Below are 12,597 nucleotides of genomic sequence, written 5' to 3' on the forward strand. Positions count from 1 at the left end.
ATCAGGTACTGTAAGGAAGTAGGATAAGCGAATGCTGGGAGACGTGTTATCCTGTTCTTGTAGATAATTAACAAACACGACCAATCAGGATCCTCAACAAAGAGTTCATTTAATATAATATTAACCTCATTTTAGTCTTAATGATATAATATTTAATATAAAAATTCAACATGCATTACCAAAATTGCTTATACTTTCAAAACGCATCATTATTGCACTAATTTTCTAGTTTTGAGTCTGTTTTGGCTCAGTTTTCTGCAGTCTGAAGAGTCAGAAATATCAATAAAATGTTAAAATACAGTCAAACAGGTTAGAAACACAAATAACTTTTCGTTAATTTAGGCAAACACAAAAAATGATCCATTATCCAGTTTTTTCTTTTGCTTTAAAGTCATCCAAAGCATCACTTAAAAAATCTGTTTTTGTATTTAGTCTGCTGGACCATAGTTTGGCCTCTAGAGGGAGACGTTCAGCAGCTTTTGCAGCCTGAGCTGCTCTAGTTTAATCAGGTGTTGCAACATTTCACACAGAGGTTAGAGGTTTAAACAAAAAAATCAGTTAATGTTGGACTTTTTTATAGAGCAAGTCACTCCTAATCAACATTTTTTTTGCTGATTAACTATATAAATCAGTGTCTGATCGTGCTGCAGACACGTGTAGTCAATAATTCGGCACTTTAGTGCATCTTAGTTAAAATTTAAATATTCTGCCTAAAACTGTCAGTGTTGCTCCGTCATCAGGTAAAAACTCAGCACTGCATTTGAATTTAAATCTGCCGTCGCTATTGGCTAAGAGGTACACTATGATGTTAGATGGTCCATTATGATGTCACAATGTCGTGAGTGTGTGTATTTGTTAGCGGCTCCACCCTCTCGGTCTGCTAGGCAACAGCATTTGTAGCATTTTTCCAAACAGGAAGTGGGAGTTGAGTAAGAATCTGGTAGGGGGTGACTTGCTCTTTAAAACCATATCTCAAGGCTAGGCCAACTCCAATATAAATGTATTTCAAGGGAAGCAAAATAGAAACTAGAATTAAACAGAAGTTATAATAGAACAGAAATGCACATCTTAAATGAATAAGTATCACATTGGAGGCTTTTGTTCTCTGACTGGTTCAGGACTTTGCTTGTTTCCTACTTCTCAGTCCAAACAACGAAAGCAACGATCAGCTGTTTCCAAAGGGGTTCAAATGTAGGCAACTGGACTTTGGTTTCTGGAAGACGTTTCACTTCTCATCCAAGGAGCAATTCTAACCGGAATATGAGGGTCAAGCTTATAAACTGTGGCTGTCTATTGTTGTGTAACGAGCAGAAACTACCTATGAATACCCCTCCTCCCTACCCTCAGAAAAATCGTTAGCCTCTATGGGAGTTGTTGTTTTGATTAGATGCAGGAGGGTGTGACCTAGACTGAAACTGTTTGGGATTTAGGTTCAGAGCTGCATTATTGGTGCTGGAAAGGTGAAACCTGAGACCTCCCCATCTATTTCATGTTTAGACCTTTCCAGCACCTAATGTGCTCATTATTTAAAATTAAAAGTGTTTAAATGCTGAATAATATGGTTACAGGTAAACTAATGGAGTTTTCTGTAGGGATGTGAAAAATTGATTCAATCTAGCTTTGCCTTGAAGCCCTATACTAGAAAAATAAACCTTTTTGAAAACAGGCATCTGAGTCCTTTAGCAAATAATTCATTCAGATTGCTCCTGTGGGTTTTCTGCGCTCCTTAAAGACGGAGTCGGAGACAGGATCACCATCTGACAGCGTGGGTCTTTAATTAGCCTGCTCACAGCTCATACAGGACAGCCTCTTAGACCAGAAGACCAACGACCAAGCGCGGAGTGCTTTCTTATAGTCCTCCTTCCACGAGCATGCGCTGTGCGTCACGTACAACAGTGTTGGCCCAAACAGGAAAGCATCTGTGTTCCCTTGCTGGAAGCCTTGGCCGGAACACAGGAACATTCCGGTCCACATCAGTTCACGAGCACCAGAGCTTACTGGGAGTACATCTCAGCGTTGACCAACACAGGAAAGTCCTTGGAGCTGATGGTGAAACAGCACACCAACTATGACTAGAAGCACATCTCAGTAGGCTGTAACCTAAGGACTCACAATTCAGCTCAACACATTTTGTAGATGACCTCTTGACCTTTTCGGCCACTGCACTCCCGTGGGTCGCGTTCATATATTTAATATTTGAGTTATTCTCATAAATGAATACAAATATGTCTGGTTGCTGAGATGTGTCTGATGCTGGCAGGTCATAGTCACGGCTCCTCTCTTCATTTGACTGCAACCTTTGGACTTTGCTGTCAGTTGTTTGCAATAAAATATTATCAGATTTAAAACAAAAAATAATTAAAGCATCTAAACTACATCATGGCATCAGGGCAGAAGTCTGAGAAGAGCCACAGAGAACTTCCTATGTGATGCTCATCAGATCAGGAAAAGCAGCAATAAACGAACTAGTCAGAAGAAGTCTCTGACAGTATTTTGTTTTATTGATCTTTGTTAGATTTAATGTGTCATTTTTACTTGTATCTGAAGCACTTTGGTGGTATGTTTGTGTAAAGTGTTATACGAATGAAGTTCCAGCTGAGTGGAGTCTTGTGTTCGTAGTAGAAGTAAGTCTGAATTTGGTGAAGACTGTCATATCACACACCTGAGCTAACCCAGCTAGTTAACTCTACGAAGACCTCTGTGGCCCCCACACTCTGGAACTTTCTCCCTCTGATCCTGGGATCACTGGACTCAGTGGTCTCCTTTAAAAGCAGCTAAAGATTCATCTGTTCAGGTTTTGGTGAGACCTCCTGTTCATCCTTGCTTGCTTCTTTTCATGCTGCTGTCATCAATTCTGACTTTTTCTGGTTAATTTATTTAATTTTCAATTTATAATCTTAATTTCTTCTATTTTTTCTTCCATTTTACCATGATCTATCTAATCATTCTTTTTCTTCTTCTGTCGTCTTCACTCTTCTTCATTTATTCTTTTTCTATGTAATTGCTGAACTTGATCCAGGAACGAGGAACTACACTGAACATAAATATAAACGCAACACTTTTGTTTTTGCTCCCATTTTTCATGAGCTGAACTCAAACATCTGAAACTTTTTCTACATTCACAAAACAGCCACGACTCTCAAACATTGTTCTGAAATCTGTCTACATGTGTTAGTGAGCACTTTTCCTTTACCAAGATAATCCATCCCACCTCACAGGTGTGACATATCAAGGGGCTGATTAGAAAGCATGAATACCAGGCAAGTGTGCCTTAGATTGCCCACAATAAAAGGACACCCTGAAAAGTGTGGTTTGATAAAACAGCACAATGCCTCAGATGTTGCAACCTTTGAGGGAGCGTGCAATTGGCATGCTGACAACAGGAATGTCTACCAGAGCTGTTGCCCGTGAAATGAATGTTTATTTCTCTACCATAAGCCATCTCCAAGGGTAGCGATGGCGAGATGAAGCCTCATGGTGAGCTGAATCCATCCAACTAGTTGACTCTTGATTCGAGGCACCATGATGATTCATTTGCTGTATTGCGCCATCAAGTGGACAATTCAAGTAAAACTGTAAACCTTTAAACTGAAAAAATAAAGCCTTATGATGGCAATATATTTTTAATATAGTCTTAAACTGTCTTTTTAATATACTGTCTGGTCCAAAAGAGAACAGGACACTAACAGGACAGGGGGGTTCTTCTTCTTCTTCTTCTTCTTCTTCTTCTTCTTCTTCTTCTTCTTCTTCTTCTTCTTCTTCTTCTTCTTCTTCTTCTTCTTCTTCTTCTTCTCTCTAGTTGTTAACCCTCTCAGGCTCAAAATAAGTTTTGATTAAAGGACGAACAACTAAGTCCTTCAGGGGTACTTCTCAGTAAAACAATGCTCATGAAATATGTATGTGGAGTAACCAGGTAGGTTTTAACTGTTGCAGATCTGCAACGCCTGCCTCCAGAGGGTTAAAGTTGATTCAGGAACAAGGAAATAGAAGCACCAACTGAATACACAGCACGTATCACATCATTCCAGCACAGCAAAGGTCATGAGGATGAATATACACGAAACAAAAGCATGAAGTTTGATAAAATACAGGAAGGTCATGTGTACAGGGAGCTTTTTAATTCTACTGAACTTTTACAGACTTTAACAACAGAAACCAGTGAGTTAAAAACTTTCTGACTGAAGAAAAGACAAATAGAACTTTTATTATTTGGATTTTTGTTGATTAGAAACAGCAGAAAAAGAAATGTTTTTCTGGTTTTTAGAACAAGTTTGTTCACTTGACTTAAATGATTTAACAACAATAAAATAAAGCTTAAAACAGCCATGGAATGATGTCATCAATATTCTGTTCAATTCTGTTTATTTCTATAGCGCCAAATCACGACAAGAGTCGTCTCAAGGCACTTTACAAAGTAAACATTCCAATACAGGTCACTTAATTGATCCAATGACTAAAAAGTTTCCTATATAAGGAACCCAGCAGGTTACATCGAGTCACTAACTAGTGCCAGAGTCTTTACAGCAATCCTCATACTAAGCAAGCATTTAGCGACAGTGGAGAGGAAAACTCCACTTTAACAGGGAGAAACCTCCAGAGGATCCTGGCTCAGTATAAGCAGCCGTCTGCCACGACTCACTTTAGTATTTTTTTACATTGCAAATGTATTATTTTCCTCGTAAAAACAAAACAAAGCAAAATTCCAAAACGCTGATGAATTATATTGATTCACTTCTTTCTAATAGCTCATTTTGTTTTATTTTTATTTCATTCTTTGAAAAAGTAAATCAGCTGCTTAAACAAGCTCGAGTTTTATACGTTTTTTTATGTTTTAATTGTGAAAACTGTTTACCGGTACAATGAAAAATTTGAAACTGAATAATAAGTTATTTTATGATTACATTTTAAAGTTTTTAATGCTTTTTATACCAGTAGAACACTCCTGCACCAACTGCAGCAACAACAATTACACATGCAATCACTATCCCAGCGATGGCACCTCCAGATAATCCTGATGAAGGGGTGATTTCTGGAAAGAAAATGACAAAATATATATTTTAACAGCTTTTTCAAAGATCTTGTATCACAACCAAAACCCTGGAAGAAAATGTGTCATCTGGTGGCCATAGTAGTGAAGATGTTTTAGTTCGTGCACACATATGTGAGACATTACGGTAACTCTTCGAGGTACGCTATATGTTCAGTCATTATGCAACAATTCAAGTCTGTTGAATATAAATAATTCAGTGTAATAAAGGAATTTATGACTTACGACGGACAGAGACAGTTAAAGGCTGTGATGTTACATATCTGAGGGTTTTGCTGTTGAAGGCCTGACAGCTGTAGTCTCCAGTCTGGTTCATCCGAATGTTCATCAGTTGGAGTTTTGGTCCAGAACCTGAGAGCGGTTTTCCTTTCAGGAACCATTTAAACTCAGCAGAAGGTCTGGAATCTACCTTGCAGGTTAGATTGACATGTGACCCTTCCAGGTAGGAGTCTGCTGGCTGATCCAGATCAAGTCTTATATTCTCTGGACCATCTAAGTGATGGAGAAGGGAAATATGAAAAATAAAAATATGAAAAAAAAAACCATGATTGTTTGGATGTTTGTTAAAAACTTACAGCTGACTGTGATGTTCACTTGTGGCAGATTACTGGTGCTTGGACACAGAGGGAGGCATTCATATGACCCCTGGTCGTATCGGGTCACGTCGGTTATATTCATCGTGGACGTTCCATTGGAGCGGCTGATCTGAACTCTGTCGCTGTCCGTAACCACAGAGCTGCCGTTCATCCAGTGGAAAGAGGAAGGCGATCCAGTGAAGGAGCAGGACAGGCTGATGGAATCGTTAAACTCAACCAAGTCTGTGCTTGTGGAGTTTAACTCCGTAATGGAAACGGTCTCTGTGGATGGAAAAGATAAAGGCTGATATTTAACTTCCACGGCCGTTCATCCGTCACTCAGCTGTCAGAAAGATCATCCGCCTTGATCAACTGCAGCAACGCAACACAAACTTCAGCATCCCACAGATCCCCTGAAGTTGAGTTGCGTGAATTATCAGCAATTGGTGTGTCTAATCTGAAACAAGCAAAGAGGAAACTGAGATTATGGGATGGAGAAACGAAACGTTCAGAATGAAGCCATCCAGTTTCTTTCCTGCGTGTTTATTGTTCTCTCTCAGTAACACTGACTGGGTTTCTAGTGAGACTCAGTTTGCAGGAGTGCTGCACAAAGAACACGTTACACACGCCAAAATGCCAAAGTGTGAAACTGTGGGAAAAGGACGAGGTGTAAAATTCTACCAAATGATATTTGCATGTACGGTTGTTCAAGTTTTGGTAACGCTTCCTTTTACAGTCCCCTAATTACTAAGCACTTACATGGTAATTACATGGTAAGTTAAAGTGTAATATTGTGTAATTAAAGTGTATAATTGTAATAAAGTGCATTATTGTGTAATTAAAGTGTATAATTGTAATAAAGTGTATTATTGTGTAATTGAAGTGTATAATTGTAATAAAGTGTAATTATTGTGTAAAGCAGTATTTACTGGAAATGATTAATAAAAACAAAAACTAGAATTGAACCTGAGTTACATGGTAATAACAACCTTTACCAGAGGAGCGTGAGTTTGGTCCGCATAGCCGGTAGTAAGTCGGACCTGTTCCCAGTGAGGGTTGGACTCCGCCAGGGCTGCCCTTTGTCACCGGTTCTGTTCATCATTTTTATGGACAGAATTTCTAGACGCAGCCGTGGTGTGGAGTGTGTCGAGTTTGGTGGCAGGAGAATCTCGTCTCTGCTTTTTGCGGATGATGTGGTCCTCCTAGCTTCATCCAGCTCTGACCTTCAGCTCTTGCTGGGTAGGTTCGCGGCCGAATGTGAAGCGGCTGGGATGAGGATCAGCACCTCCAAATCTGAGACCATGGTTCTCGACCGGAAAAGGGTGGCTTGCCACCTCCGGGTCGGGAGAGAGGTCCTACCTCAAGTGGAGGAGTTTAAGTATCTCGGGGTCTTGTTCACGAGTGAGGGTAGGAGGGATCGGGAGATCAACAGGCGGATTGGTTCGGCGTCTGCAGTGATGCGGACGCTGAGCCGATCTGTCATGGGGAAGAGGGAGCTGAGCCAGAAAGCCAGGCTCTCGATTTACCGGTCGATCTACGTCCCAATCCTCACCTGTGGTCATGAGCTTTGGGTAATGACCGAAAGAACGAGATCGCGGATACAAGCGGCCGAAATGAGTTTCCTCCGTAGGGTGGCCGGGATCAGCCTTAGAGATAGGGTGAGGAGCTCGGCCATTCGGGAGGGACTCGGAGTAGAACCGCTGCTCCTCCGGATCGAAAAGAGCCAGTTGAGGTGGTTTGGGCATCTGGTCAGGATGCCTCCTGGACGCCTCCCTGGGGAGGTGTTTCGGGCATGTCCTGCCGGCAGAAGGCCCCTGGGTCGACCCAGGACACGTTGGAGAGGTTACATCTCCAATCTGGTCCGGGAACGCCTTGGGGTCCTGCCGGAGGAGCTGGTGGACAAGGCCGGGGAGAGGACGGCCTGGAGCTCCCTAGTTGGGATGCTGCCCCCGCGACCCGGACCCGGATAAGCGGAGGAAGACAACGACGACGACAACAACAACCTGAGTTACATGGTAAAAACTGTTTCAGAACTCAGAAACAATAATACATTTTAAATTACTATGTAATTACCATCTAAGTACTTAGTAATTAGGGGACTGTAGAAGGAAGCATTACCCAAGTTTTCCTGATTTATTCTGTATTTATTCTTTTTTGACCCGATAATCCAACTATTATAGGTAACGCTTTATGGTAACACTTTATAATAACTACATCTTATTTAGCTTTAATTACACATGAACAAACATGTAAGTAACTACTAACAAATAATTAATTAACAATTATAAAGTGTTACCCTATTATATTCTTCAGGAATGTGACTGATTGATCTGTGTTGTCTCACACATTAATTAGAAATTACTTACATTTGAGATTGTTTTATCATCTCTCTCTCTCTCTCTCTACACACACACACACACGCACAAACACACACACACACACACACACACACACACACACACACACACACACACACACACACACACACACACACACACACACAGACACACACACAAACACACACACACACACACACACACACACACACACACACACACACACACACACACACATTTATTTATGTATGTTTGTGTTTTGGTGCAAATACACGCTAAAACCTCAAGGCAAATACTACAAACTACAACATTACTTTTAAGCTTTACTTTTTGCTCACCGTAGAGGTTCAGTTTGGTGATTCCTGGTGATTCGTCTCCATGTGCTGGTAAAATACTAACTCTGTACTCTCCCGAGTCATTGAGTGTCAGATTCCTGAGCTCCAGAGATCCAGTAGACATGAAGAGGGTGATCCTGCCTTCATACCCTGGTGCAGTTAGGTTTCTGCCAGGCAGGGAGGTTATTATAGGTTTAATTCCCAGACTCCAGGCTACTGACTGAAAAGGTGTTTCTGCTTGATTCCAGTTTGTTGCGAAGGTCACCGCTCCATCCAAACATCCATCCACAAGATCTTTTGGTAACACACCAGCTCCTTCAGATAAACCTGTACAGAGAGGGTTTAGCATCAGAGAATGAACATTTCTTTATTGGATGTGAAAATAAGCATGAATGTCACAGTTTTGCATACATATAATCTATGAAACATACCAAAATAAAAGCATTTAAAAAAAATTTTAAAGGGACATTATGGAAGTTTGACAGCCAAAACATGTATAGAAATAATAAATGTCTTCTTCATACGTTCTCCTGCAATGCCCTGGTCCTGTAGAATGAGCCCTGGCATTTTTACTGTGATTGCCTGTTTTTCTGTAAAATCACAGAAAAAGAGAGCTGCTCGGGTCGAGCAGGCTGCTTCATGCGCGTTCACGCTCAGGCATAGCCCGTAGCATTTGCTATCCGTAGCTTTAGCAGCAGAGAGAGCGGCAGTGCCACTTTGTCGCTGTTCCTAACGCCTAGTGACAAACCTAGCTACATTTCTGAGGACCCTTAGCTACTTTCTTCTAGATGTTTCCTGCAAATTAGCAACAAAATAGCCATTTTCGCTCCGAACTGTTCTTTGAACGTTGTTTCAGCTGTCATGTAGGACATAAAAGTCCCAGATACAAAAGGCGTTACTGGCGCTTAAGCTCATCTAGTTAAACGTTGGACTCTCATGCTGAAGATCTGGGTTTGATTCTTGATGTGAACGTAATTTATGTAGAGTTTATGTTTTTTACATTAATGGTATATTTTTTTACAGTAAGATGCCCAAATTTTTATTTGAGACTCGCCGAACGGCATTGAATTCACAGATAAAAAAGATGTGGGTTCAACTTTCATTTTGGAACAATTTTTCAAGCAAGGGAAGGGAATGATCTGAGCATGCAGGAGGACTGACCCATCATAAACCTTTGTCGGCTGTGCTGAAGAGAAAGGTACAGAACCAAATTATTTAATTAATTAGCTGCACGTTCTCCTGTCCTCTATCCTCTGGGCCACACACACACACACACACACACACACACACACACACACACACACACACACACACACACACATACACACACACATACACACACACACACACACACACACACACACACACACACACACACACACACACACACACGGGACTGTCTCAGCTGTTATTTTCGTTAAGGAGTGTGCACGTACAGCATGCGTGCCTCGTGCACGAGCCTACCATTGAAGCTGTCGTTACGCTTTTGGCCTGAGGGGGCAATCGCGAGCATAAAAATTCAAAAGTCCGTAAAGTCTCTTTAAATATGTTCTTTGATAAACCCGATGCTGACATCAGCCTTATGCTGTCAGAAGTCACCACCACTTTTTTGTTGACGACAAGCATGACTCCTGCTTTCTCCTGATACAAATATTTGAGAACATGAAGATGTTTATATGATCAAGATTTAAATTTTTGTGCTGCAAATTTAACAAAACGTTGGTGTTTTGTTGTCATGAACAAAGTGTAATTTCAAACAGAGAAACACACTTTGCCACATTTGCATAACATGCACTAAACTATAATGGCTGTGGCAAGTTTTTATTCCTGCCCTATGGTGTGTGACTTCGTATGTAAACATGTTTCAGCAGCAAATCTATTCATAGGAATAGTGGGAAATGTTTTTTTAGTAGTGAAATGTTCCGATCCTACCTGAAAGGTTTCTGAGAACGATGAAAAACAACAATAACTTTTCCATTTCTTCTCATATCCACAGGGTTAGAACTGCTTTTCAGACAGCCTTGGAAACTGACAGTAGTGTGAAGCTGTAACTCTGCCTTCCTGATCACTAAAAGGTTCGTCAGCCAGTGTGTGTTGATCATTAACAAGCGTGTTCTGTTGCTCACTGTTTACACAGCAGCAAGCACATCCTCATTAACCCCTTCACACACAAACATTTCTCTATTTACTAAATATCTTAAGCATAATTAGGAGAATCATATTTAGATTTACCCCCTCCTTTGTTATAAGTTAGTTTTTCTTCAGACAACGACAAAAATGTAATTTCAGTGAGTCGTGGTGGATGGCTGCTTGTACTGAGCCAGGATCCTCTGGAGGTTTCTTCCTGTTAAAAGGGAGTTTTCCTCTCCACTGTCGCTACATGCTTGCTTAGTATGAGGATTGCTGTAAAGTGACTTGATGCAATTTGCTGAGTTCCTTATGTAGGAAACATTTTTTATGATTGGCTTAATGAACTGACCTGAATAGGAATGTTTATTATGTGAAGTGCCTTGAGATGACTCTTGTCGTGATTTGGCGCTACATAAATAAACTTGAATAAAATTGAATTTAAAAATGTAATTTTAGCATCAATAACTGGCTAAAAATTCTAGTCTGACAAGCAGCAGCAGCAGGGATCTGGTTTGAAACTTATTAGGAGTAATTCTTGAAATAACTCAAAAAAGAGAGAGAATGTCATTTGTCAAAATTACAAATTTGCTACATTTTTCACACATAAAGAGGTTAGAAATCCATTTTAAGCAACATCACAGTCTAAGCTAACATTCTGTCCCGCTCTGAACTTGAGTTATTTTTGTTATTGTTGCCAGATTAGCAATCCTAGAACTGAATGGATTATGTTTGCACCGAGTGGTGCTCCTGCAGTAACTCAGTCGTTGTGGCTTTTCATGTGAGGCAAATGATGTTTCTAATTTGGGTGTCAAGGTTGATTCTCAGCTTAACTTTGATGTTCAGTTTTTTTCACCTAAGGAAGCTTTAAAAGGTAAAATCCTTTTTGACTAGGAATGACTTTGAGAAGCTCATCCATGCATTTATAACATCTCGTTTAGACTACCGTCAGAGCGCACCTCAATATAAGCCGCATCGGGCTAAAAGCCGCAGATATCTACTGAATTGAAAATGTGGTTTAACTGAACGTAACTGAACTGATCAGTATCAAACAAAACAGAAAAGTTGTTGATTAGTTTATTCATCGTCCTCCTGCGCACTGAAACCACTGAAGTCCTCTTCTTCAGTGTTGGAGTAGAACAGCCTCAGAAGAGCTTCACCACATACCTTTTCTGTGGCGATGTCAGTGTCGCTGTCCGTGTTGCTGTCATCATCCCGGGGTGAAGCCTGGGAAAACAAGCAGCGCCGTTTTACTGTGAAAGAAATCCTCCTGGGCGCTTTCCGTAGCGCTCCTTTAACCATTCCTTCTTTAGACTTTCCAGCATCCATCCTTTCTGGTTGACTAAAGCCGCACCTCATTATAAGCCGCATGGTTCAAAGCGTGGGGAAAAGTAGCGGCTTATAGTCCAGAAAATACGGTACTGCAATAGTTTTGTCATGGATGTATTGCTAGGCTGCAGCTCGTCTCCTGACTGGCACGCGTAGGTTTGATCACATCACTCCGGTTCTTGCACCTCTGCATTGGATCCCAGCTAAGTTCTGTGGGCAGTTTAAGATTCAGGTTTTTGCTTACAAATGTTTGAATGGACTTGCTCCTAGCTGTTGATCTGAACTCCTCGTGCCATGTGTTACATCTCGTGACTTGTGTTCGGCTGACCAGCGTAGGTTGAGTGTACCTAGACACGGCTACAGAAAAGAGGTTTTAGGTCTTTCTCTGTGGCAGCACCGACTCTGTGGAATACGTTGCTCATCTCAACAGCTTTTACTATTCCTCGATGACTTGTTAGTCCTGTTTTTTATAATTTCTTATGCAGGATTTTTTTATGTATTGTTTTTATGTTTTATTGTGTTTTTACTTGACTGTTTTTATTTGTTTATGTTTTCATATGTCTATCTTCAGCACTTTGGGAAACACTGTTGCCTTTAAATGTGCCATACAAATAAACGTGATTTGATTTTGTCCACGCCTTCCTCACGCTTAAACTACAGCAACTCGCTTTTCACGCATGAGCTGAACCTCCCTGAACCCTTCACAGGTGGTTCAGCACTGTCAGTGCGCCCCAAGGGTGCTGTGGCTACACTGTAGCTCATCATCACAGCGCGTAAATGTGTGTGTGAATGGGTGGAAGGTGTTGTGAAGAAGAAGAAGAAGAAGAAGAAGAAGAAGAAGAAGAAGA

At 40.8% G+C, this 12,597-nt stretch overlaps 1 protein-coding gene across 1 annotated transcript; it reads right to left on the bottom strand.

Annotated features, from left to right (window-relative positions):
• Positions 1-4,096: 4,096 nt before the first annotated feature.
• Positions 4,097-10,384, bottom strand: LOC107379519 (cell adhesion molecule CEACAM6). Its single transcript, XM_054741111.1, has 5 exons — positions 10,226-10,384; positions 8,297-8,620; positions 5,623-5,904; positions 5,273-5,539; positions 4,097-5,029 (listed from the first exon to the last, which is right to left on the bottom strand). The coding sequence occupies exons 1-5, from the start codon at positions 10,269-10,271 to the stop codon at positions 4,914-4,916; spliced, it is 1,035 nt and encodes a 344-aa protein (XP_054597086.1). The 5' UTR covers positions 10,272-10,384; the 3' UTR covers positions 4,097-4,913.
• Between the last annotated feature and the right edge of the window lie 2,213 nt (positions 10,385-12,597).

This window comes from Nothobranchius furzeri, chromosome 5, assembly GCF_043380555.1.
Source record: "Nothobranchius furzeri strain GRZ-AD chromosome 5, NfurGRZ-RIMD1, whole genome shotgun sequence".
Classification (NCBI taxonomy): Eukaryota; Metazoa; Chordata; class Actinopteri; order Cyprinodontiformes; family Nothobranchiidae; genus Nothobranchius; species Nothobranchius furzeri.

What these genes read in the sequence shown, in the direction of transcription:
- LOC107379519 (XM_054741111.1), bottom strand. Translation starts at nt 10,271, where the DNA reads ATGGAAAAGTTATTGTTGTTTTTCATCGTTCTCAGAAACCTTTCAG. An exon ending in CGTTCTCAGAAACCTTTCAG is followed by an intron (nt 8,621 to 10,225) that starts GTAGGATCGGAA and finishes CTCTCTGTACAG; the next exon opens with GTTTATCTGAAGGAGCTGGT. An exon ending in TTTAACTGTCTCTGTCCGTC is followed by an intron (nt 5,030 to 5,272) that starts GTAAGTCATAAA and finishes TTTTCTTTCCAG; the next exon opens with AAATCACCCCTTCATCAGGA.